The sequence below is a fragment of the Oratosquilla oratoria genome, chromosome 5, assembly GCF_046742065.1.
Source record: "Oratosquilla oratoria isolate Oo_2021 chromosome 5, ASM4674206v1, whole genome shotgun sequence".
Taxonomy (NCBI): domain Eukaryota; kingdom Metazoa; phylum Arthropoda; class Malacostraca; order Stomatopoda; family Squillidae; genus Oratosquilla; species Oratosquilla oratoria.
In genome coordinates, this window is record NC_134781.1 from 77,074,977 (window position 1) to 77,100,929 (window position 25,953).

A 25,953-nucleotide genomic window follows, 5' to 3' on the forward strand; every position below is an offset into this window, starting at 1 on the left:
TCATGAAATCCCAAGTGTACCCTATTGAATTATGAACTAAAGTTTAAAGTTGCGGGAAATGAGTATATTACCTTCTTGCTCTGAGAACAGCTGATTACGCTGACGTTTACATGATAAAAAATAAATGTGGTGAAATTTGCGTACTAAGAAAAATAATGTTAGTCATATTATCAGTGCAATTAAGAAGTACTATCTTCTATGGATTTAATTGATTTTATTCATTGAGGTTTATTATCAACCACATTTTCACCAAGAATCTTTTTGTACAACCTGTGAAAACAAAACTCATCCTTGTTGGCCTGTTCTCGTTAATGTTCTTGTACGAGGTTTAGAGTCGCTGAAGGTACAGAGTTTCGTGTGTGAAAATTTACTCAGAGTGCAATGATTACTGAAGTACAATTATTTTAGAATTTGGTATATTGCATCTTCTAGCATACAACTTTCGTGGAAAAAAATTATCATAATTAAAGACCAGTGTGTGATATTTAGTTTCCTAGTCACTGATTCGCCGAATGCAAATGTTTGGTTTACTAGATTGCAGACGTGTGCAAATACACCAGTAGTATGACCTGACTTTGATGGCGAAGGAGGAAAGTTAACATGTAAAACTAATTTAGTGATTGTGCACATTTATTTATAATTGAAAATCTAAGTTTGACTGGAGTTGTAATAATTATTACATCACATCATATTGGATGGTTATATATATGGTTATAAAGATATGTAGGTCTCATGTATTGCATGAAGAGAAATTTGGGGAACTAGTTCTTTTTGAAGTGTAAGTTGTTAGATTTTTTTTTAATTAAACAGCATTTTATTTTAGATGTGTCTCTGAGATGAATTAATTTAAATAGTTGGGAACTGGTCAGAATAAAGGTCAAAGGATGAGTGTAACTATAGTTACAGTACTTCAGTACCATGAGTACTAAAGTACTATAGTACTATGAGTACAATAGTACTATGTGGAAGGGATAGATCGAGATAGGTTCTGTTTAGTTATTTTTATTTATCAAAGTGGTACCACAAAAATTGTTCTCTTGTGTACTTTTAGTAAAAAAAAAAAAAGTTGAGTAATTCCAGCAATTATATCTAGTAATTTTTAAGTCTTCTAATATAAAGTTGTCAATATGATGTATTACTATATCATTCTTACTATTGTATCATTATTTCATATTTGTTATAAATATTATTACTAGTTTAATATTTCAAGAGCCTTTAGTTTTTCATTCTTTATAAAATGAGTTTTGTCAAAGGTTATTATTTGTAAGAAATTGGTATGAGAAACATGTTCTGATCTTAGCTATATATATTAGTTTTTTCTTTATATAAGGAGTAATGTCAAGGAATATTTATTTTAAGTGCTTGTTATGATTTAACATGCTCTGTTCTTAGTGATATTACTTGTTTAAATGTATTTAAAGTCTTTGTTTTTTAAGAGGACCACAATGGACATGTATTGTTTACTTTTTGTGACATCCATGCAATTTTATACAGATTATTTTTATACCTGTGTATATAATTGCAAAATAAAAAATAAGATAAATAGAAACCAAATGACAGCTGCTAGAATTACATACTAGATACATGATGATAAAGGTAATTGTTGCCTCGAGATCTAATGGGAAATCTGTAGCCCCACCGTGGCTAGCAGTGGTCCTTAGACCCTGCCATAGATCTTTCTGTGAATAAACATTGGACTTATATTAGCCTGGGACTGTTTCTGATTTAGGATCTTATGAGGAGGGGAGGAGTTATCCTTGTGCAAAAAGATGTAAGAAATAAAGTTGAAGGTAATCAACTTGGTAATCAATCTTGGGTCCGTGTTTAGACAAATGTTGGCCCTTGGGTGGAGGTCAGGATGTTGACGGGTTTTGAAGATGGATGACAGGGAGATAAGTCTCTCCAATGTCTGTCTTTTAGGAGTTCCACTTGTAGGATTCTGTCATTGGTTCTTGTTACTTTTTTTTTCACAAAGGGATTAAGAGACAAGTTAATGTTTAAATTGGCCATTTTGTGCTATGATTTTGATGTGATCATGGATAGGAGTCTAGTGTGCAATTATGAAAATAAGTTATTTGAGTATGATTAACTTCTTCAATACGATGATGCCTACGTAGGCGTCATGAGGCACAAGTGGATAAGAAGATGCCGGTATTGGTGTCTTGAATATATTTATTTTGTAGTTGTAGCTGACTAACCCCCAAATTCTGTGAACTGGCTTAATCATAGTTTCTGTGCTTATTATTACTTATTATTGAATGTGTTTGAGATGAAATGTCTGAGAAGTATGATAGGGGTTACTAGGCTAGATAGAGTGAGAAATGAGGAGGTGAGGAGGAGAACAGGGGTGGAAAGGGAGCTGGGAGATAGGGTTGATGAAAGAGTAATAGGATGGTTTGGACACATGGAAAGAATGAGTGAAGAAAGATTAGTAAAAGAAGTGTGGAAGGAGTGAATATGAGGGGGTGTCCTAGGATGAGATGGATGGATGGGGTGAAAGGGGCATTACAAAAGAGAGGAATATCTGTGGAGGAAGGATGGGAGAGGACAGAAGATAGGGGTGAATGGAGAGGGGTTGTGTATAGATGATGCTGTGATGCATGAGGGGGAGTGGGTGGGGGATGGGGGGTGAGGAAGTATGTATGAGAAAAAATTTGACGCAGCCCTGAAGGGATTTCTCCCCGTCTTCTCCTTTTCTGCATGGATGGATGGAGAGGGGGTTTGTCGAATTTATGAAGCAGCCTTGCTGTGGATGTGCTGTGTCTTGTGACACTGCTTGTGACCCAGGGCAGTGGACAGGATGCAGGGATGACCTATCATCCAGGATGTGCCAAGATAAGAGGGAGGGAGAAGGGTGGAGGGGAGTGGAATATATAGGAAATGGAATGGGTGCGAGTGGTTTCTATGCCTTTTTCTTTGTAGCTACCCCCATGTAGGGGGAAAAAGCCTTTAGTACATGTATGTATTATTACTCAGTGGAAGAGAATGAGTAATATAGCAGTGACTTTGTTTTAAAACGTGAGTATTGTGATGTATCAATCATTGTAATTCTGGCATCCAATGCTGCGTGTATGAATTTGACTCGTATTGATGAAGTTAATGTAATTATGAAATTAGTCACCTAAAACTTCATTAGAATCACTCACTGGTCAATTTTAGTGTATATCTAGACAACAGATTTATCAGATTTCAACTTGCAGTTAAAAATATATCTCTCAGAGGAGATACACTTTCGATTGATCCACAAATGGTATATGGTATCATAGCACTGTATTTTACGTAATGATGTGTTAATACACAAACCATTGTGCACATTACAAGCTTGTTAAGTGTATAACTAATGTTTATTATGTTATACCATAATGATGTCATAACCTGTTGCTAATCTCTTAACTGGGGGCGTTGCCCTCAGACTCCCGTATTTAGCCTCGTCCATGTTATAGTCTCCTACCCAGCTTAGCTGCTGGAGCACCTCCCCTTCCCCCCCCCCCCACATTCACACACTGTGCCACCCCTACCTTGCAGTCTCCCATCACCATGTGCACAGATTAAAACAAAGAATATAATAATCAGAAGACATTGTTTTCTTGAATAGCAAGTCTATGACTGAGAATCTATTTAGAAACCAAGATGAACCTAAAGAATGGTAGCTCCAATTATCCTTTGTCTATTTGCTACAGTAGTAGGGACTCTTATGGTTATTTGTAGGTTGAAGGGGAGCAAAAATTGTGTATGTGTGTGTGTGTTTGTTTGTGTACCTACATAATAGTAATATACAGGAATGGAGTGACACTCAATGGGTCATGTCTCCTACACTCCAATTTGTCATGTCTAGCTTCAAGTTGACATTCTGTTCTAACTTGGTTTATATCCTTGATTTCCAATTATTATAACTAGATTTGAATTTGTGAATTGTTCAGCTTGTGTTATATCACCTTTGAAGATATTCCAAGTATGTATACATGTGCATGAAAAACTACTTCACGTTCTATAGATATTTAGTCTTTCTTAATTTGTGCTCATGGCCCCTTGAATCACTCCTATCCCCAATCAATAGATCTTGTCACTCAGAGTAGCCTAGCCCATTTGATAACTTGGATAATTTAATCATATCACCTCTTTCTCTTCGATCGTGCAAAGTTGGCAGACCTGTATTTTTTTTAGTTTCTCCACATATGGTTTATATGTCAGGCTGGGAACCAGTTTGAGTAATATAGCAGATGACATAACAATCACATGCACACATCGTAACACAGACAAAGCTGCAGAAATAATTCAGCCTTACCTTGACACACTCAACACATGGTTCATCACAGACTCAAAATAGCTCCAACCAAATCTACAGCAACACTTCTCACCAACTGGACAAAAGAACACAAATACATACCTCATCTCTATATCAACAACACTCTAACACCACCCACAAACACACCGAAAATTCTTGGTGTAACATACGATACATCCATGTCTTTCAAACAACACCTCACAAACATAAAAAACAAATGCACACCTAGACTTAACGCACTTAAGTCAATCACTGGAACAACATTTGGACAAAACAAAGAAACTAATATAACAATATACAAACAATGCATACGCTCAGTGATGAATTATGCAAGTCCTGCATGGGCTCCTAATCTCAGTGAGACACACCACAACACCCTTCAAATCATACAAAACAAAGCCCTAAAAACAATTACAGGCTGCACAAATACAACACCTACAGACCATTTACACCATGAAACAAAAGTCCTCAAAGTCAAGGACCACCTCGACATGAGAGGCACACAAACACTTGCCGCAGCCACCACAAACACATCACACCCGCTACACTACATAGCAGAACACCCACACACACCAAGAAACATTAAAACTATACCCAAAGACCTTTATTACGCACAGATACTCTCTTCTCTTCCTCCACAACCACCAAATACCAGCCTCCGGAAACATATTCATAATCATATCACTCACCACTCCATTAACACACTGAAAGACAACACACTGCTGCATGCCAGACCCCCTGATATCCACCCTTCTGAATCCTCTCTCCCACGAAAGGACAGAGTCCACTTGGCCAGACTGCGATGCGGTCACCACCCAGCACTTCTAAGCTACCAGAAGAGGCTGGACGACCGTGTTGTGAACAGCTGCCCAGGATGTAACACTTCACCCCATACCATACAACACATAATGGAAGACTGCATTATACACAATCATGCACGCAAACAACACAACATACACTCTATAAAGGATTTGTGGGAAAACCCAGTTTCGGCTGTGGCCTTCCTTGGGGAGACAGGACTGCTCGGACAGACAGTCTAGGGAACGACAACAACAACAACAACCAGTTTGATTGCTCCCCTTTGTACTCTCTCAATTTAGCTTATTTCCTTCACTCTGTGGGGACCCAATCTCTTACACTTGCCCCACATGCACTAAACCTATGATTATGCACACACATCCATCAAATGCAAAGTATGCCACTACTGTTTCTACCTAATATGTACAACACTGCAAACACAAATCAATACACAAAGAATTGGAGCTGTAACCATCTAGCTTCACATATAAACAGCAGATTAAAGAGGACACAAAATACTGGAACAACTCTCCTACTTAAGCATAATTAGTGCTGGCAACAACCCTACATGACGAACTCTCCAACACAATTATCAACCAACATCCCTGACACAACAGTGTGTTCACATTCTGAACAAACTCAAGCAACATGGAAAACAATTCAACATTTATCATTTGATCACTTCCCAAGAAAGATTACCATAGAACTAGAAGAGAAAATACAACCCACTTTCTAGAAAACATTTATAAACTACCAAAAATCAAATTGGCAAAAATATTCACAAGATATTAAGAGATAGAATACCTTGAAATAAACAAATACCCATCCCTGGATAAAGCCATAACCAAGATATTAACCACCATCCATGATGCAAGAGAGAAAAAACATGTTCCTAGAGGCTTTAGAAAAATGTTCAACCCCAACTATACACAGGAGATGACATTTATATATATTAGGTTCACAACCTACTGGAAGAACAAAAAGAATGATTAAAACCATGAAGTAAAAACTTCACAAATTAAATTAACAACAAACAGAAAACTGGGGAAAAACTAGCCATCAAGATGGATGGAAAAGCTGATAATGGCAAAATGTGGAGAACTGTAAAAACTGTCAAAAATTCAAAATTAAATACCCCAAACGCCAAGAAGCCATAGATGGAACTCTGGGCAAAATATCATTACCAAAGCAGGAATGCAACATCCACAAACATTTTTCCAAAACTAGATATCATAGGGCATATATAATCCAGTGATTCTATCATTTCTAGTTCTTTTGTTAGAATTAGGTCCAGTCTTGTTGGCTTATTATCACCTCTTGATTGTGTTGGTTCCACATAGAAGTGTAGACTCATGGAATAACATGGAAATACACTAGTTATGGACCAAAAGGTCTCCTGTTGGTATGGTCCTCCTTTGTAATATGATCCAAAAGCAGTACTATAAAAGAATTCAAGGCAAAGTTTGACAGATGAAGGAAACGGGACAGGACCCCATGAGCATTGCTCCAACTCAGTTGATTACAACCAACTAAAAAAAAAAAAAAAAGGCTCCAAGTTGCTGTGGTGTTATTATCAACTGCTAATTCAGTGCTCTCAGTTTGAGTCCCACCCAGGGCATTGGTGTTATATGAGCTAACACACCAACTTTGGTGGGCAAGGAGATGGATATATGTGAGCATAAGGTCACAGAACTACATATAGATCATGTCCATACATGAGCTCTCATCCAGAGGTGAATAGTTGTAGCTCACATATAAAGAAGTTCTTTATCAGTGCTACTCTCATGCATTTTATGATTCTAAATCTCAGGTGTTAGTTTATTACTTTGTGTATCATATCTGGAACTGTAGATGAATATCACCCCCGTCGTCTCTTCTCAGAGCGTTTCTATTCTCTTTGTTCTAAAAGTGGTTCTTAAGGCCCCTTGCCTGGTAATCTTGAGGGGTGAATAAAATAGGTGTAGTTTTTCTGATACTTCTTGGTCACAATCAGTACACCTTGAGAATCCCACCCAGAACTTTACATTACGTCAAGCCACCTTCGTTCTGACATCACTCTTTTATTCATCCAATAGTCTTTTACTTCTCAAACAAGTGCCACACCTTAAGGATGTGACTTTTCCTTTCTGCACCAATGATTTTTCTCCTCCACCTTTTTCTCCAATTAGAGAGGCTGTTATACTCTTCTAAATGATATTACAACATAAGCATTATGTCGTAAAAAAAAATGGCTTGTCCGCTTACAATTACAACAGTCAAAACAATATTACACACCAGGCGACACTCCACATTTTGTTTCATATACAAGGCGCGAGTCTGACTCAGCTATCCTTGTCGCCTGTCGGCCATCGGCCGTTGTATCATAACATCCTAATAAAAAGACTATAAAGTTTCCTACCAGTCCTACCCCCTCGATCTACTCCGATCTACCTTAAATGTCTACCTCTATCTACCAGCCTCTTACAATGAATTTGAGGTCAGGTATGATAAAAATTAGAGAATGGGACATGGGACCCAATGAGCATTGCTCCTTACCTATGTACTACAATCAGGGTAAAAACACACACACACGCATACACACAAACTATATCACATAAACACAGCCCGCTGAACACAAAAAGAACCCTAGGACTATTCTACTATAACATCTACTATTACCTGCTCCCAGTATACCATAATACATCCATACAAAAATACATAATCAGATCATGAGGAGAAACACTTGACTGCCAAATTCTATACTTCATCAAACTTCTCCAAATAACAGCCTTAGAGAAAATTCACTCACAAAACAATAAGAGAATTGTATTAGCACACCTAATACTTTTGGGCCTCTAATCTTAGAATAGTACCAACACAGAATTGGCATGGTAACAGACTCCAGTCACACACAGAAGAGATGGGTCTGGCACCTCATACACTACACTGCATTCACCCTGACAATAACGCTAAATCTCTCCACCGAGTGACTTGAGGCACCAGTAGCTGTGGCCAGCTTATTAGGGGCTGTGAATATCGGCAAGAGAAAACTGGAGTATCAGATTTATCAGTTAATTGTTTGTTAATGTTTCTTTTTATACATTAAGATTTAATAATTTTTTATCTTTTCTTTTCAGATAATAATTCAAGTATTCAATTATGGCTTTAAGTAAGTATAGTTGTTAAATCTTGTTTTTACTAGATCTAGGGGGTGAAAGAAGTGTGTTGTTGCACAAGATCCCTACATTTTGAGCACATCTATTGGTTAAGTATTTCTATGGGGTACAGAAATGGTCTATCTATCTATATACCAAGGTCTCCTTCCCCCTTATGAAAGAGGTAGCCAAATCAAAAGACATGTACCCACTCCCATCCACCACCCATCCCTCCCTCTCATCTTAGTTCCTCGTGGGTAACAGGTCATTCCTATATCCCGCCCATTGCCCTTGGTCAGAAGCAATGCAGCATGACATAGTACATCCACAGCAAGGCTGCTTCATTCAATTGGCAACCCCCCTGCCCCCTTTCTTTGTCCCCTCGTGTGGAAAAAAGAGAAGACAGTGAGAAATCCCTTCAGGCTGCATCAAAATATAATTCACTCATAATCACTCCCTACTCCCCATTCCCCTCTCAATCCCGCTGCCCCCCCCTCCCAATCCCGCTGCCCCCCCCCTCCCATGCTTGTATCACAGTATCATCTATACACAGCCATTCTCCACTCACCCCTATCTCCTGCCTTCTTCCTTCTTTGCTGAACAGACATTCTCCTCTTGCTCAAAGCCCTTTTCACCCCATCCATCCATCTCATCCTTGGTTGTCCTCTCAAGTTCACCCCATCCACCTCTGCCTTGCACAACTTGTTTACTAATCTTTCTTCACTCATTCTTCCCATGTGTCCAAACCACCCCAATACTCTTTCATCTGCCCTATCTGCCATCTCCTTTTCCACCCCTGCTCTCCTCCTCACCTCCTTGTTTCTCACTCTATCTAACCTTGTAGCCTCCACCATACTTCTAAAACATTTCATCTTAAACAAATGTAAACTTTTCCTCTCTACCTCTCTTAAATTCCTAGTCTCAACCCTATACAGTGCTATCAGCATAGTCACCCCTTCATATAATCTCCATTTATCATCTATTCCTTGATGCTGTTTCTTGTGACACTTTTTAATCCCCCAAGTAATTTACTTGTTTCTCTCGCTCTACAGTTTACACATAGATACAATTAGATACAATTTACCCAAATGGTATTCTATCAAAATTTTATTGAGATACAATTTGTTTACTATTATATTTTCAGTATTGTTTATATACTGATTATTTTTCTGAAAATTAATTTGTATTTCCTCAGCAATAACACCAGAATTATTGAATGAGTTTGAAACTCAACTGGAGTCGGAACCTGGCACAATTGTGGCCATGAATGCAAGCCTTAAAGTTGATCCACTAGAGCTATGTGTTCGCAGATCTCGTCTCATGGACACCAATCATGTATTCAACCACAAGGTAAGTGGCTGCGGACATAGCAGTTTATACGAGTATTTCACTGGATTTCATAATCAATGCAATTTTTGTTTTAAAGAATAACTGATTTGTATGTAAAAGTTATTTATATTTCAATTCTTTATGCAATTAAATGCTAAAATAAATTTATTTCAGTCTCAAATATTTGTGGTAAGCATGATTTAGTGTTGATAAGTGAAATTGGTATCCAATAAAAAAAATTGTCAGGTGTATATTACTGTACTAGTTTAGAAAGCATGTATTTATGGCTAGTAATGACATTATGTTCTCAAAAAAATGATAATAAAAATAATATGAATTACTAATTTAGCTTGGTAAGTGTATGAAAGCATATAATTTTCACTTGAATTTTGACCAAATTGTTTCTTAACCTCAGGTGGAAAGTGAGGCAAAACCCATGACAAACCAGAAGGGCTCTGGCAGATGTTGGATCTTTGCCTGCATGAATGTCATGCGACTTCCTTTCATCAAACACTTCAATATAGAAGAATTTGAATTCTCTCAAGCATATCTATTCTACTGGGACAAGGTAACAGTTGGAGGGTATTTTATGTATATATGCATACATATGCTGTATACATACATATGTACATACATATATTACATACATACATGTTTCTAACCAGCTGGTTGTGTTAGACACAAGATTTTTTACTTTCCTTGAGTATTTTTGTGTATAGTCCTCTCTACTGTTTGTTTATTTTATAGTAGCATGAAGTAAACAGATTGTTAGTCCAAGAGGTTCCTCTAAACTGAATAAAATCATATGGCATTAGCCAGAATAAAATCCTTAAATGTATCAGACCTGTTGCAAGAGTATCACACAGGGTTAATCAAGATTACATAATCCTCTACACTGTAGAAGTTCCTGTAGGTAGAAAAAAAAATTGAAAGTTACTCCCGTTACTTTGGTGGTGGTCAAGCCACTTGCTGACTCCTCACCACTAGCATCAGTTGTCTTCAGTCTACGGTTCTGTGCCACTGCTGTCATCCACTCACAAACATCTGCTCCAGTCCTGTCCATGTCCTACTTCATGTTGTCCATCCATTTTCTGTGTGGTCTTCCACCTACCATACCCTCCTTTATCACTCTCTGGTATTCTTTCCTGGTCCACTCTTTCAATGTGCCCAGCATACTGCAGTCGCCTTGACTTTATGATGTTCACAATATTTGTTTGGCCTGATATTTCCTGTAACTTCATTATGATGCCTTCTCCATTCTTGGTCTAGTTCTTTGAATACTGCACCCAATATTTTCCTTAGTACGCTGTTCTCAAACACAAAAATACTTCTTTTCCATTTTCTCAGTCAGGCTCCAGGCTTCGCATCTATACAATAGAAGAGGTTTATTATTGTATCATATATTCTTAGTTTGGCTCGGCTCCAGTCTTCTACAATAGAAGAGGTTTATTATTGTATCATATATTCTTAGTTTGGTCTAAGTTGATATGCTCCTTCTTCCCAGGGTCTTTTGGAGCCTGCCATAACATCAGTTGGCTGTTGCACTTCTTGATTTTATTTTTTGAAAGTAATTGTGTCAATATGGCAACATGAATATCAACTTTATTTTTATTTTCCATCATTATTTCTGTTATTCTTAATACATACATACATACATACATATAGCAAGGGCATTTTCCTCCTTACATGGAAGGTTATTCTTAATGTTGTATGTAAAAAATTTGGTGACAGAATTATTTGAGCCTTTGTTACTATATCAGGTTTGATTGTTGTATTGAGTCGAAGCTCTTCATAAATTCCCTCGTGTATGTTTTTTACAGATTGAACGCTGTAATTATTTCCTTAACAAGATGGTGGAGTGCGCAAGAAAAGGAGAGGAAGTAGAAGGACGGTTAATTTCCTTCCTCTTGAATGACCCAACATGTGATGGAGGCCAGTGGGATATGCTTGTAAATTTAATTAAGCGGTGAGATCAATAGTAGCTTTGTAGTTTTATTGAGATAGAAATTGTGTAGGTTTTGCTAAATAACTTGAAGTTACAGTAAACCCTTGATATAATGGATCTCAATATACCGAATATCGGATATAACAGATAAAAATCTGAGTGGACAAACCCTCGCTATGATGGATGAAAATCCGTTATAGCAAGGGATTCTCAGTTATGACAAATCTTCGGATATAACAACAGACCCCTGTCACCATATCGTCCGTTATATCAAGGGTTTACCATAATTTCTAATCCTACTAATTTCTAATAACAGACAAACTTTGGGATGTAACGGATCTGTCCAGTATTTCCATTGGATATAACAGATCCTTGGTTGTAATGGATCTTCAGATATAACAACAGATCCATCCCCATATTGTCCATTATATCAAGGGTTTACTGTACTTTTATGGAATTGACATATTTGAAAGGATGTGGTTAGATCAAGTTCTCATTATGGCTTAGCTTCAGAGGTCTTCCTGAGGTAATGAGGAAAAGAAGGAGGAGGATTGAGTGAACTGCACTTCATAATCATGTTGAAAATTACTTAACCACTTCCATACGGTGACGCCTACGTAGGCGGCATGACGAGCAAGTGGGTACTCGATGATGCTGACGTCGCCATCTTGATTATATTTATTGTAGTCGTACCTACATAATTTCCATTCTCTCTAAACTGGCTTCATCAATTTTCTATGGTTATCAAAATACACGGGTGAAAGAGAACGAACAATTGAGCACCGACTTTATTTTTTATAATGCGATTATTATGACTCAACATCGCACGTTGGGCAGCTAATGCTGCCAGACGTGCGATGTGCCCCGGAGTGAAGAGGTTAATCATTTGTTACTAAAGTTTTTTGGAAACCTTGGAGGACTTTGACAAATTTAGATTTTTGAATCCAAAGTTTGATGCTCTATTAACCACTTCAGTACGATGACGCCTACATAGGCATCATGAGAGGTGTGAGAGGGTACACAAGGATATCAGCATCGGCATCTTGATTGTATATATTTTTTTGTAGTTGTACATGAATTATCCCCAGATTCTGTGAACTGGTTTGATCATGTTTTCTGTGTTTGTTATTACTCAGAGTAAAAGAGAACGAGTAACACAGCAGTGACTTTATATTTTATAATGCAATAAGTGTGATGCATTGTACATATGGCAACCAATGCTGCATGTTTTCTGTGTTTGTTATTACTCAGAGTAAAAGAGAACGAGTAACACAGCAGTGACTTATATTTTATAATGCAATAAGTGTGAAGCATTGTACATATGGCAACCAATGCTGCATGTTGAGAAAAAGGATTGTGGTACTCCCCAAGGCAGTCATAGCTCCTCTTGGGGATTGGTGCCACCTGCGTAGAGCCGGTGGCCAGGGCTGGTTGCCGCCGTTTGGCCCCCATCTCTTGGGGTTGGGGGGTGGTCCCACAACGTAGACGCTGCGGCTCCAGGACCTAATCTCAGTGAGACACACCACAATACCCTTCAAATCATACAAAACAAAGCCCTAAAAACAATTACAGGCTGCACAAATACAACACCTACAGACCATTTACACCATGAAACAAAAGTCCTCAAAGTCAAGGACCACCTCGACATGAGAGGCACACAAACACTTGCTGCAGCCACCACAAACACATTACACCTGCTACACTACATAGCAGAACACCCACACACACCAAGAAACATTAAAACAACACCCAAAGACCTGTATCACACACAGATACTCTCTTCTCTTCCTCCACAACCACCAAATACCAGCCTCCGGAAACATATTCATAATCATATCACTCACCGCTCCATTAACACACTGAAAGACAACACACTGCTGCATGCCAGACCCCCTGATATCCACCCTTCTGAATCCTCTCTCCCACGAAAGGACAGAGTCCACCTGGCCAGACTGCGGTGCGGCCACCCAGCACTTCTAAGCTACCAGAAGAGGCTGGATGACCGCATTGTGAACAGCTGCCCAGGATGTAACACTTCACCCCATACCATACAACACATAATGGAAGACTGCATCATACACAATCATGCATGCAAACAACACAACATACACTCTATAAAGGATTTGTGGGAAAACCCAGTTTCGGCTGTAGCATTCCTTGGGGAGACGGGACTGCTCGGACAGACAGTCTAGGGAACGACAACAACAACAACCAATGCTGCATGCAAGAATTTGACTTGTACTGAAGTGGTTAATGACAGGTACTTGTTTGTAGTGGTCTTGGGAAATAGAAGGCAGTGAGTATTGTCTTCCTGCTGCTCATTTTCAAGAACCTATAAACTTCCTCACCTCCATTTGGAGCTGACTCTCAGATCATGATGAATCATTTCTAGGGACCAAGAACAGGTACCTGCTTTGTAGGCTCCAGGACAGTTTCCCCTGGAGGACAATTTCCCTCCATTGTCAATTGCCCCCTAGGACAATTACCCCTTGATGTCAATTTCCCCCATTGACAATTGAAAAAAAAAAAAATACAAATAGAAAGCTAATTTTATTCAAAAATTTATAAAGCCAAAGAGTAAAAATACATTTAGTTCCAAAGAATAAGAATAAGTTTAGTTTTATTTAAAAACTTAGATTATACGCAATTCCTTATATCAGCGTTGTTCACACTCATATAATACAACACCATGTGCTAAATCCTTTTGTATGACACAAGGTTTAATACAGATCTGCTTATTGTTGTAAAGTTTTAGATTTTGCCAATACAAATAGTATATATAATATATAAAAACAGAGAGACTTTAGATTATCAAATAGTGAGCAATGTTAGTGTATATCATTCAAATGTCAATGGGGGAAATTGACATTAAGGGGTAATTGTCCCAGGGGGCAATTGATAACAGGGTGGAAGTTGTCCTGATACGGCTTTGTGTATAGGTAATAGGTTGAAAATTAATATTTTTTTCACTTCACAGCTATGGTGTTATACCCAAGAAGTGTTTCCCAGAATCATTTAGCACAGAAAGTTCAGGACGAATGAACACTGTCTTAAAGAGCAAGGTAAGTAAGCATATGTACATGCATACACTAAGAGCTCTTTCCCCCTTACCAGTGAAGTAACCAAAGTCAAAAGTCATAATTCCACTCCCACCCATTTCATCCCCACCCATTCCAATCCCATCCACCCCTCCCCCCTCCCTCCCATCTTGGCTCCTCAGGGATGACAGGTCATCCTTGCCTCTCGCCTGTCACTCTTGGTCAGAAGCAATGTAGCAAAACACAGCACATCTACAGGAAGGCCACTTCATCTAATCGGCAACCCCCCCTCCTCCATCCCCTCATGCAGAAACAATGAAGACATGGAGAAGTCACTTCGGACTGCGTCAAAATATCATTCAAACATGCCCACTCCCTAACCCCCCATCCCCCACCCACGCCCTTCCATTCATCACTGTATCATCCATACACAGCCATTCTCCACTCACCCCTATCTTCTGTCTTCTCCCTTCCTTCCATACTGGTCAGAATTGATAAGAATAAATCTTTATTCCTCTCTCCATCTCTCTATATATCTCTTTCACACCTCCACATTTTTGACTTCATCCATCCATGTAATATTTACTATACTGTGTGTTTTTCTCCTACAAAAAGTAAAGTTGCTAACTACTAAAATTAGATCAGAATTTTAACAGCTTGAGGCCATTGTTTATCTGGTTAGTATTAGAATTTGCTGATGTTCTTCATATAGCCAGTACATAGAATCCCTAAAATAATGCCTTATTTTATTTCATTTTACAGCTTCGTGAATACACCCGAGAAATTCATAGTCTAGTTTCTAAAGGAGCTGATGACATTGCCCTAACAGAGACTTTGCAGCATCAGATTGGTGAGATCCATCGCATTGTAAGCATCTGCTTAGGTGTTCCACCTCATACATTCACATGGGAGTTTTATGATAAGGGCAAAGCCTACCACAAGATTGGACCCATCACGCCTGTAGAGTTTTATGAGCAGCATGTGAAGCCACTTTACAATGTAGAAGATAAGGTGAGAATTTTGAGGTCAATTGTTATTGTATGTGGATATATATAATATATATATATATATATATATATGTATATATATATATATATATATATATATATATATATATATATATATATATATATATATATATATATATACTTTTTAAGTATTGTAGTTGACTTAAATTTTCAGTTCCAGTAGGTAGTCTGTAGTCACTGTGACATTTGTGAGAATTGCAGTGTTAGTGAGTAGTAAGGTTACTTTATATCCATATTTGGTCCATCTATATACCAAAAACTTTTTTCCCCACCTCTGCCTTACACACCCACTCCCATCCACCACCCTTGTTTCCCTCTTATCTTAGCTCCACAAGGATGAAAGGTCATCCCTGTCTCCTACCTGCTGCTTGAGTCAGAGGCAGTGCAGCAGGACACAGCACATCCACAACAGGGCCGCTTCACTTGCATGGTGGCCCCACCCCCTTCCTCATCCCCTCATGTGGAAAATAGAGAGGACAGGGAGAAATCCCTTTGGGCTGTGTCAAAATATTCATACATAATCAACCCTCCCTTGCATCGCACTATCATCTGTACACAGCCATTCTCTGCTCATCCCTATCTCCTACTTTCTCCCTTCCATGCTGAACAGACATTCCCTTTTTGCTCAATGCCCCTTTCACCCTGTCCATCCATTTCATCCTCAGTCATCCCCTCAAGTTTACTCACTCCACCTCTGTCTTCCACTCCTCATTTACAAATCTTTCTTCACTCATAATTTCCATGTGTCCAAACCATCCCAATACTCTTTCATTAGCCCTATCTGTCATCTTTTCCACCCCTGCTCTCCTCCTTACCTCCTCATTTCTCACTCTATCCAACCTTGGTACCCCTGCCATACTTCTCAAACATTTCGTCTCAGACATATTTAAACTTTTCCTCTCCACCTTTCCTAAATTCCAAGTCACTGTCCCATACACTGCCATTGGCACAATCATCCCTTTATATAATCTCCTCTTTGCATCCATTCCCAAATGCCTATATTTCATGACACTTTAATCCCCCAAGGCATTTACTTGCTTCTCACTCTGCAATTTACTTCCACCTCCATTCCTTTCTTTCCCGCCACATGTGACCCCAAATACATAAAACTATCTACATCTTCCAGCCTCTCCTTTAAAACTTACTTCCAACTTGCTACTATCCTCTCCCCTTGTACATCTCATCACCTTTTACCCACATTTACCTTCAGCTTTCTCCTGTCACATACCCTCCTAAACTCCGTCACTAACTCCCTTTATCCCTCCTCAGACCCTGCCACAAGTGTAATGTCATCAGCAAACAACAACTGGCTCACCTCCCACTTTTCTCCATTTTCTTTAACCATCTCCAGTCCCCTGCCCATTACCCTCACATTTACCTTCCACACCACACCATGTACAAATTAAACAGCCATGGTGACATGACACATCTCTGTTGCAGTTCCTTCTTTACCTCAAACCACTTGCACTCTCCATTTCCAATTCTAACACAGGCTCTACTACTGTCATGAGAACACGTGACTGCCCTTAACAACTTTCCTCTAATCCCAATATATTTGCAAAACTTCCCACAGTGCCTTCCTGTCTACCCTACCATAAGCCTTTTCCAAATCCATAAAGGCCCCAAAAAATCCTTGCCTTTTACTAAAGCTTTCTCACATATTTGCCTTACCATAAGAATCTGATCCATGCAATTCCTACCTTTCCTAAACATACACTATTCCTTATCAGTTACACCCTCTGTTCCTCTCCTAATCCTCTCAATTAAAACTCTCCCATAAGCCTTCCCAACTACACTCAACAAACTGATCCCTCAGAAACTACTACACTCAAATTTGTCCTCCAGCACTCTGCCCTCCCTTAGACACACATTAAACAACCTCACAAACCAGTCCACTATTACTGTACCTCCCTTCTTCAGACACTATGCTTGGCACCCATCTAACCCAGGTGCCTTACCTGCTCTCCCTATCCTCCGCATTCAACAGCTCTCTAAAATACTGCCCATCTTCCCTTTACTGCCTCCTCTTCTGTTAATATCTCTCCATCTGTGCTTTTTACCTTTATTTTGCATCTACTCTCCTTTTGCCTCCTTTATCTTTTGTTTTGCTTCTCTTCTTTTTTCTTTTCATATATTTCTCTCATCCTATTTTGCAACCAGTTCCTGAATGCTTGCTTCTTCTCTTCTACTACCTTCTTTGCTTTGTCTCACCACTCACTACCTTTTCTTCTATTCCCTCCCATCCTCCTTGTTCTACATACCATCTTTGCACACCTTGTCACTCCCTCCTTGAAACACCCCGATTCCTCCTCCACTCCTACCTCTAACCTGTCCTTCACTACCTCCCACATTTCTCACAGCTCCTCCTTGTACTCCTGGTCATTTTCCTTCTCATTTAAACAGTTTATCTTAAGCATCTTTCTACCATCTGCCCTTTTCTTCGTTCTCCACCTATCTTCCACGCTCTCTTCTTAGAACATGGACATCCAGAACTCTTCCTACTTTTTTTCCTGGATACCACTATGTAGTCCATTAACCCTAAGCATATGATGATGCCAACATCAGCATCATGAGGCACAAGTGGGTATACAAGGATGCTGACGTCAGCATCGTGATTATATTCATTTTGTAGTTATAGCAGAATGACCCCAATATTCTGTGAGCAGGCTTGATCGCACTCTCTGTAGTTGTCAACTTTCAGTGTGAAAGAGAACAATTATTATAGCTGTTAACTTTTTGTAATGCACATATTGTGATGCATCATCGAATCATTGTATATCAGGCACCCTAACATTTCCACCTTTACCCATCCCAGTCCCATCTGTCACTCATATCCCTTTCATCTTAGCACCTATAGGATGAAAGGTCATCCCTGTTCACTGCCTACTGCCTGGGTCAGAGGCAATGCAGCAAGAGAGCACAACCAAAACAGGGCCTGTTGCTTCATTCACAGCGACCTTCCCTCCTCGTTCCCTCACGTGAAAATAGAGAAGATGAGAATAAATTTCTTCTGGTCATGTCAATTTATATTTCATTGACAACCATTCTCTACTCACCCTAACTTGTGTCTTCTCCCAACCCTACTCAACAGACATTCAACTTTTACTGAAAGCCCCTGTCATCCCATCAATATATATATATATATATATATATATATATATATATATATATATATATATATATATATATATTTTTTTTAACATTCTTTCCATGTGCTCAAACCATCCCAATATTCTTTCATGTACCCAATCTCCCAGCTCCCTTTACACCCAAGCTCTTTTTTGCACCTCCTCGTTTCTAAATCTATCCATAGGTTACTCACAATATTAAAAATATTTCATATATTTTCTTCAGGTTTGCTTAGTAACAGATCCAAGGCCCAAAAACCCATATGGAAAAGCATATACAGTGGACTGCCTAGGCAACATGGTGGGTGGAAGACAAACAGTATACAACAATCAACCAGTGGAATCTCTCATGTCTTATGCAGCAGAAAGTATAAAAGGTGGAGAAGCTATATGGTTTGGCTGTGACGTGGGCAAACGCTTTGCCGGGAAGCTGGGTATTCAAGATGTCGAATTGTGAGTGAAAATATTTTCTACTTTGTCACTGTTTGGTTTCTGAGTGGATATAATGAGTATCTTGTGAAAATTAATTTAACTAAACTTATGTTGCACACTTTAATACATTTTCATTTTATATCTGTTAAAGCCACGACTACAAATCAGTATTTGGTGTTGAAGTGGGTATTGGCCTGAGCAAAGCTGACCGTCTCTTATTTGGGGAGTCACTCATGACACATGCTATGGTCTTCACTGCCGTTAGCATCAACGTAAGTGTGACTTGTGTAAAATTATTGAGATTTATTAGTTGCTAAGTTTCTAACATCTTGTTAGAAATAGGTTGGGAATGTGATGAAAAAATTATTGATATTTATTAGTTGCCAAGTTTCTAATATCTTGTTAAAAATGGGTTAGGATTGACCACAGTGTTTTTTTGATGACTAAGTCTATTGTTTCCTAACAGGATAACGGAGAACCAACAAAATGGCGTGTCGAAAACAGTTGGGGAGAGGACCGTGGAGAGAAGGGGTATTTGGTCATGTCAACATCTTGGTTCAAGGAATTTGTATTTGAAGTGGTAGTTGACCGAAAACACGTACCTGAACAGGTCATGGAGGTGTACAAGCAGGAACCTGTTGTCTTACCTGCTTGGGACCCTATGGGTGCATTAGCCAGAGAAAGCTTATGTGTGTCACGACAATAATACAGCACAAGCTTAGATACATTGTCAGGCCATGTCCTATTGCATATCCCTTGAATACTTGATTTGAGCCATTAGTTGCAAATGTTCTCCTGCTCTGCTTGACAACCTGTTCTTGCTTTGTCATTGCTCAGCAGTTCTCTAGCTCGTGAGAGAGCAACATGTCACCAGAAGTTGCAACATGTTATTACACAGACGCAACATTTTACTATTGCATGTTGCTATTTAAGGTTTAGCATGTTGGCATTGGAGGTGCAACATGCTGTCATTTAAGTTGTTGTATGCTGCTTCCTGAGATACACCATGTTGCCACATTGGTCAAAACACCATGTGGGATGCAGCGTGTTGTTTTTTGGAGTGTAGTATCTTTCTACTTGAGCTTTAGCATGTTGTCACTTTCTGCAACCAGTACATCATCATTGAACATTAGATTTTCTGCTTCAGGTAACAACCTTGACATAGCTGTGTCCATCTGTAGACTAAGACATACACTATGAATAAATTTAGATTAATTGACTACACAGAATAAGAGATTTTTGTCAGGTTATACAAAATTGACTAAGAATATATGTGTTGGTTGACTAATGATTATTTAATAGTGAACATACTCAAGACTTGTAGTAATAATACTTTTTTTTTCTTTTTTATGAATTGTTCTAACACTGAACTGCTTGTTAGATTTACACAAGCTTGAGTGTTATCATAGAAATACATGGAAGATTTGTTTTTGATAAGTAAAATGACCAGAACTTGTACTAAAGTCCATCTCTTGGAGAACAAACTTAGTTTGGCAAAAGGACATGCTCCAGTCCTTGCCAGTGGACACTTGACAATTCTTAGATGAATTAGATATTCAGTATTTCCATTTTGTAGGAACAATTTTTTTTCTTATATAATTTTGGAATATATAAGCATTGGCGTTTTATAAACTAAACCAAATCAGTCTTTCAAAAAAGATTCTAGGCTTTCCAGGTTCAGCACTATAAAAATATTAAAATGTTTGGAGTACAAAGTAAGAGCTAAATCGGTTAAGTGTGGAGCAGCTCTTAAAAGTTCTGTTGGCAAAAAGTGTCCATATGCTTGCAGGCATATTTGATTTCTGCATGTACATAGATTTATGTTTGCGTGTGAGTGTGTGTATGCTTGAAATGGTATGTAATTTCTGAGGCATGCATTGTAGTAAATACACACAGACACACACACACACACACACTGTGATCCAAGACCATGGTGGTGATTCACACACAAACACACACACACCAAAGGCCCTTACCCATGTATAAAGGGGTAGCCAAATCAAAGCACACAGCTTGATCATACAAATAAAACCCATTCTACAGCTCTCCCATCCTAATAACTCAGGGATGAAGGTTCAACCTGGCCCCTGCCACACTACCGGGTTTAAAGCAATGCAATAAGACCTAGCTCTTCCATAGCAGGGCCCAACAGCCATAGCTGATTTTCCTTCCATTGCCTCACTATGTGGCAAACCCTTCCTCGTTTACTCAAAATAAGTTATAAAGCAGAGAAAAACATCCTATTAAGCCACATCATCCCTTCGTCCATTTATAATCTGTTTACTCTTGTCATTTTCACTTTTTCTTCCCTGCTCAACAGATGTTTCTCTTACATCCAGTGATCCCTTCACTCTATCCATCCTTCTCATTCTTGATCTTTCTCTTAAGCTTACTCCATCCACTTCTACTTTCCATAGTCTCTTTGCTAGTCCTACATTCATTCTTTCCATATGCCAAGACCACCTCAGCATTCTTAATTGTACATACACATACATAAATACATCAGTATCCATCTAACTACCAAGAACTTTTTCCCCCTTATAAGGGAGGTAGCCAAATCAAAGGCATGGATCTCCTTCCGCCCATTTTACTCCCATCCACTACCCTTGTTTCCCTCTTATCTGAGTTCCTCATGGATGAAGGCTCCCTTTCTCCTGCCTACAGACTGAGTCAGAAGCAGTGCAGCAACACAGTACATCCACAACAGGGCCACTTCACTTTACAAATACAGTAAATCCTCGTTATACGGTACATATGTGTTTCTGAAAACCTTACCGCAAATTGAAATTACCATATACCGAATGCGGGAAGAGACTGAATAGACTGATTGTTGTGGTGGCCGCACAGCGTTGTGGGGCTAAGGTACGGTGTAAACAAAAAACGAGCGGATACTGTATCTGTGAATTTTTCTTACCGTAAATAGAATTGAGGGTAGTAATTACCATATACCATAACTGTGAATTTACTGGATAAAGAATTACCGTATAAGGAGGACTCACTGTATATACATATTAAGTGTGAGGGAGTGAAAAGAGATGATATTGGCAGAGGAAGCATATGTACTAATGTGTGACAGGATCAAATGGATGAGAGACACAAGGATGAAGGAGAGGGGTGAGAATGAGGAAGTCCAATTGAAATTCTAAAGGAGAAATGTAAGATGAGGAGCATCTAAAGAATTTTTTCCTAATGTCTAATTTTTCCCTTTAACACGACAAAGAAACTTGTTTCATCATCCCCTGGTATTTGGTTTTGAGGGGTAAACATATCTGCTTCAATGATTTGGTTGATGATGCTGTATTTCAGGTAATCCATTGTATATATATATATATTTTTTATCTTTTCTTTGTCTTTTTTGCTTTCTGTTAATTCAACAGGTTTCCCCTTGAAGTAACTGACACCTGGCACCTGCTAATGGTGATTTGGAGGGAATCCTGTTTGTCATGTGTTTTCAAAACCTATCGGTACCCTTGCCTCTATCTAGAAATGATGCCCTGAGAACCTGGCACTCATTCTAGATTGGGACCAAGCTTTTAGTCTTATTAAAAGTTTTCCTTCCATTGTTTATATTAAGAATGCTAAATGCTAGTGACTGTTCTCATCCCCTCTTCCTCCTCCTCCTCCTCCTCCTCCTCCTCTTCCTCTTATTAGTCAGTGATAGAAATAAATCCACACTATTACAGAACAGATAATAGTCCAGTGTTTCTTCCCTGAGAGAAATGGGGTCCAAAGGCCATTGACAGCTAATGTGGGGGTTGTGACTGTCCAGTCAGTAGGATTGAGGCAAGTTGGTTATTATAATTTCCCCGTAAATGGAATACAGTACTACCTCTCATTAACGGATGTTAATTAGCTGTGTTTGCAGTGTTTTTGGTGTTTTTGTTTAGTGCTGTGCAATCACTATGCCACTCAAAAACCACTCCAAATCAACAGATTATTCACATCAACAGACACCGTTACCCCTCTTTTAGTCCGTTAATGAGAGGTAGTACTGTACTCAAATCATCACTGGCAGACTAGTTTTGTTACATGTTTACAGCCCACCCACCCCAAAATCTTTATACAAGACTGTGTGGTTAGACTGTAGGGCTACCTTGAAAGTATGGGAGGTAATGCCTTTATAAGGTTTATGCAAGTAGTAGAAGATTTACTAATTTACTTTCAATTTAATAGTTCCTCCTTCCCATTTTCCTTGTTCCTCCTTCATATTTTCCTTGTTCCTCCTTCCCATTTTCCTTGTTCCTCCTTCCCATTTTCCTTATGCAAACTTACTTCATTAGTTCTCATCTATTGATCAGAGTTGAGTAAATTAGTTCCATCCTCCTTCTTTCTTTAACAGTGGTGTAGGGTATAAACCTGTGGGTGGGCTCATGGAAGAGGTTTCGGGTATGTTGGTACCCCTCTGGCAATTCAGTCTTTCACCCCACTATATAGCTGAGAGCAAGACCATAATACAGTAGGTATTAGACCGCAGCACATAGCCCTGTGTTCATTATGATGGTTTCATGAAGAATTTTATTCACAATTTTTATATATTTTTATTGTAAAAAAGTTTATGGGGCACCTAGGCTTTTGTTTAGTCAGCCTTATGAATAATACAGCCCTGATTTGGTAAATGGATGGACTGGCCAGTGATCCAGTGATGCTGGATTTGGTGAGCCCCTTTAGTATGTGTATAACCCTATTGTATTTCCCTAATTGTATTATACAGGATAAGAGTTTTATTCATGGGGTCTTTGTCATCTGTGTTGTCTGACTACTATTTGTTTTGTGGGCATGGATCGGTGTATCTGTATAGAAAACTGTATTCTTTGATATCCTTCGAATACTGTCTTTCAGTTTCTTTTCATGTCCTTTTGGATTTTTCTTCTGTCTCAAACTAAGTAATGTTTCTCAATTATGTCCACTCCCATCATCATTCTAAATAGTAGTAATATATCATTCTTCCTTCCTCTAACATTGACATCCATATATATATATACACACACACATACACATGTACTTGCACATACCAAAAGGCCCTTTCCCCCTCGTAAGTGGGGTAGACAATTTTTCACAGCCCTAAATAATTAAATTATTCTACTTATGTTCTTTCAGCTAGGGGGGCATAACCTAGCCTCAAATTGGTGGGATTTGAATCAATGACTCAGTGTCTGCCCATGGACAGAGCATGAAGCCTTGATACACTCAGCTACCCATAGAATCTGTGTATGTGTCTGTGTAAAGTGGCCCTTGGATGCACAAGGAATATTTGTGTAGCAGGGAAGAGAGAGTGCAAAAGATAGGGTGATATGGATTGAAGGGATGTTTGGCTCATGTCTATTTATTTATTTTATTTTATTGGACACATGGAAAGAATGAGTGAAGAAAGACTAGTAAAAGAGGTATGGAAGGCAGATGTGGAGGGAGTGAACATGAGGGGACGTCCTAGGATGAGGTGGATGGATGGGGTGAAGGGGGCTTTGGGGAAGAGAGGAATGTCTGTTGAGGAAGGATGGAAGAGGACAGAAGACAGAGGTGAATGGAGAATGGTTGTATATGGATGATGATGTGATGCATGAGGTGGAATGGGCAGGGGATGGGGGGGTGAGGTAGTATGTGTGAGCAAAATTTGACGCAGCCCGCAGGGATTTCTCCCCGTCTTCTCCTTTTATGCATGGGGGGACGGAGAGGGGGAGTCGTCGATTTAATGAAGCGGCCTTGCTGTGGATGTGCTGTGTCTTGTGACACTGTTTCTGACCCAGGGCAGTGGACAAGGTACAGGGATGACCCATCATCCAGGAGGTGCTAAGATGAGGGGGAGGGTGGAGGGGTGTGGAGTGTATTCAGGGATGGAATGGGTGGGAATGATTTTATGCCTTTTCCTTTTTGGCTACCTCCCTTGTAAGGGGGAAAAAGCCTTGGTATATGTATGTATGTATGTATTTTATTTTATTTATTTTTATTTACTTATTTATTTTTTTAAGGTTTACTCAGCCATCTTCACATACAAGGGAAAGATCCTTTGGTTTATATCATATTTGACAACATGTAAAGCATACCTCTACATAAAATGCACCACTATTATATAAGAAGATTTGGAGAGAAAAAGAATGATTGGTATTTTGTCAAGAAAGAAATTGTTTCATCATAAATTGATTGAAAGTTACTGAAATAGGGTTTTGTAGGACAAAACATATTTTAGTATTTTGTACATGTACCTAAAAGAAATATAGGTATACACAGTGCATTAAATTTGAATGAATTCACATAGATACAGTACATAGAAAATGTCATCACAATGCAGTGGAGGCTATAGGTGCAACCATAGTGTCAGTAATTGTACCCATCTTGTTTAATAACACCACTGCACAAGCACAGCTTGTTTTTTCAGTACTTTTTATTTATATTAATATTAGTAACCATTTTTGTGCTCAATAGACCACTGCTCAACAAAGATCACCTCAGATCCCCATAGTTGTATGCTGTCATGCATTCTGTGTCCAGCTTCTCATTCAGTAATGTGGCTGTATTAGATACAGGGTGATTTTTATTTATTTTCATTAATTCTATATGTATAAGAAATATATATATATATATATATATATATATTTTTTTTTAATAGCAAATACCATACCACATGGATGTATGCTTTGACTCAGTCATGTCCATGGAAAGGATCTTTAGTATATATACACAGATACATGATCAGTTAAACCTTGTTAACTTGTACTCTTAATTCATAATTCGTATGTGGAAGTTAAAGTTGTATTCATACACAGATACATGATCAGTTAAACCTTGTTAACTTGTACTCTTAATTCATAATTCGTATGTGGAAGTTAAAGTTGTATTCA

The 25,953-nt window shown here is 38.7% G+C and overlaps 1 protein-coding gene across 1 annotated transcript; it reads left to right on the plus strand.

Moving 5' to 3' along the window:
* Positions 1 to 272: 272 nt before the first annotated feature.
* LOC143025575 (bleomycin hydrolase) lies at positions 273 to 25,228 on the plus strand. Its single transcript, XM_076185462.1, has 10 exons — positions 273 to 343; positions 8,200 to 8,231; positions 9,413 to 9,567; positions 9,962 to 10,114; positions 11,367 to 11,512; positions 14,469 to 14,553; positions 15,292 to 15,540; positions 18,912 to 19,138; positions 19,269 to 19,389; positions 19,584 to 25,228. Exons 2-10 carry the CDS (start codon positions 8,222 to 8,224, stop codon positions 19,821 to 19,823), a joined length of 1,386 nt encoding a protein of 461 aa, XP_076041577.1. The 5' UTR covers positions 273 to 343; positions 8,200 to 8,221; the 3' UTR covers positions 19,824 to 25,228.
* Positions 25,229 to 25,953: the final 725 nt, after the last annotated feature.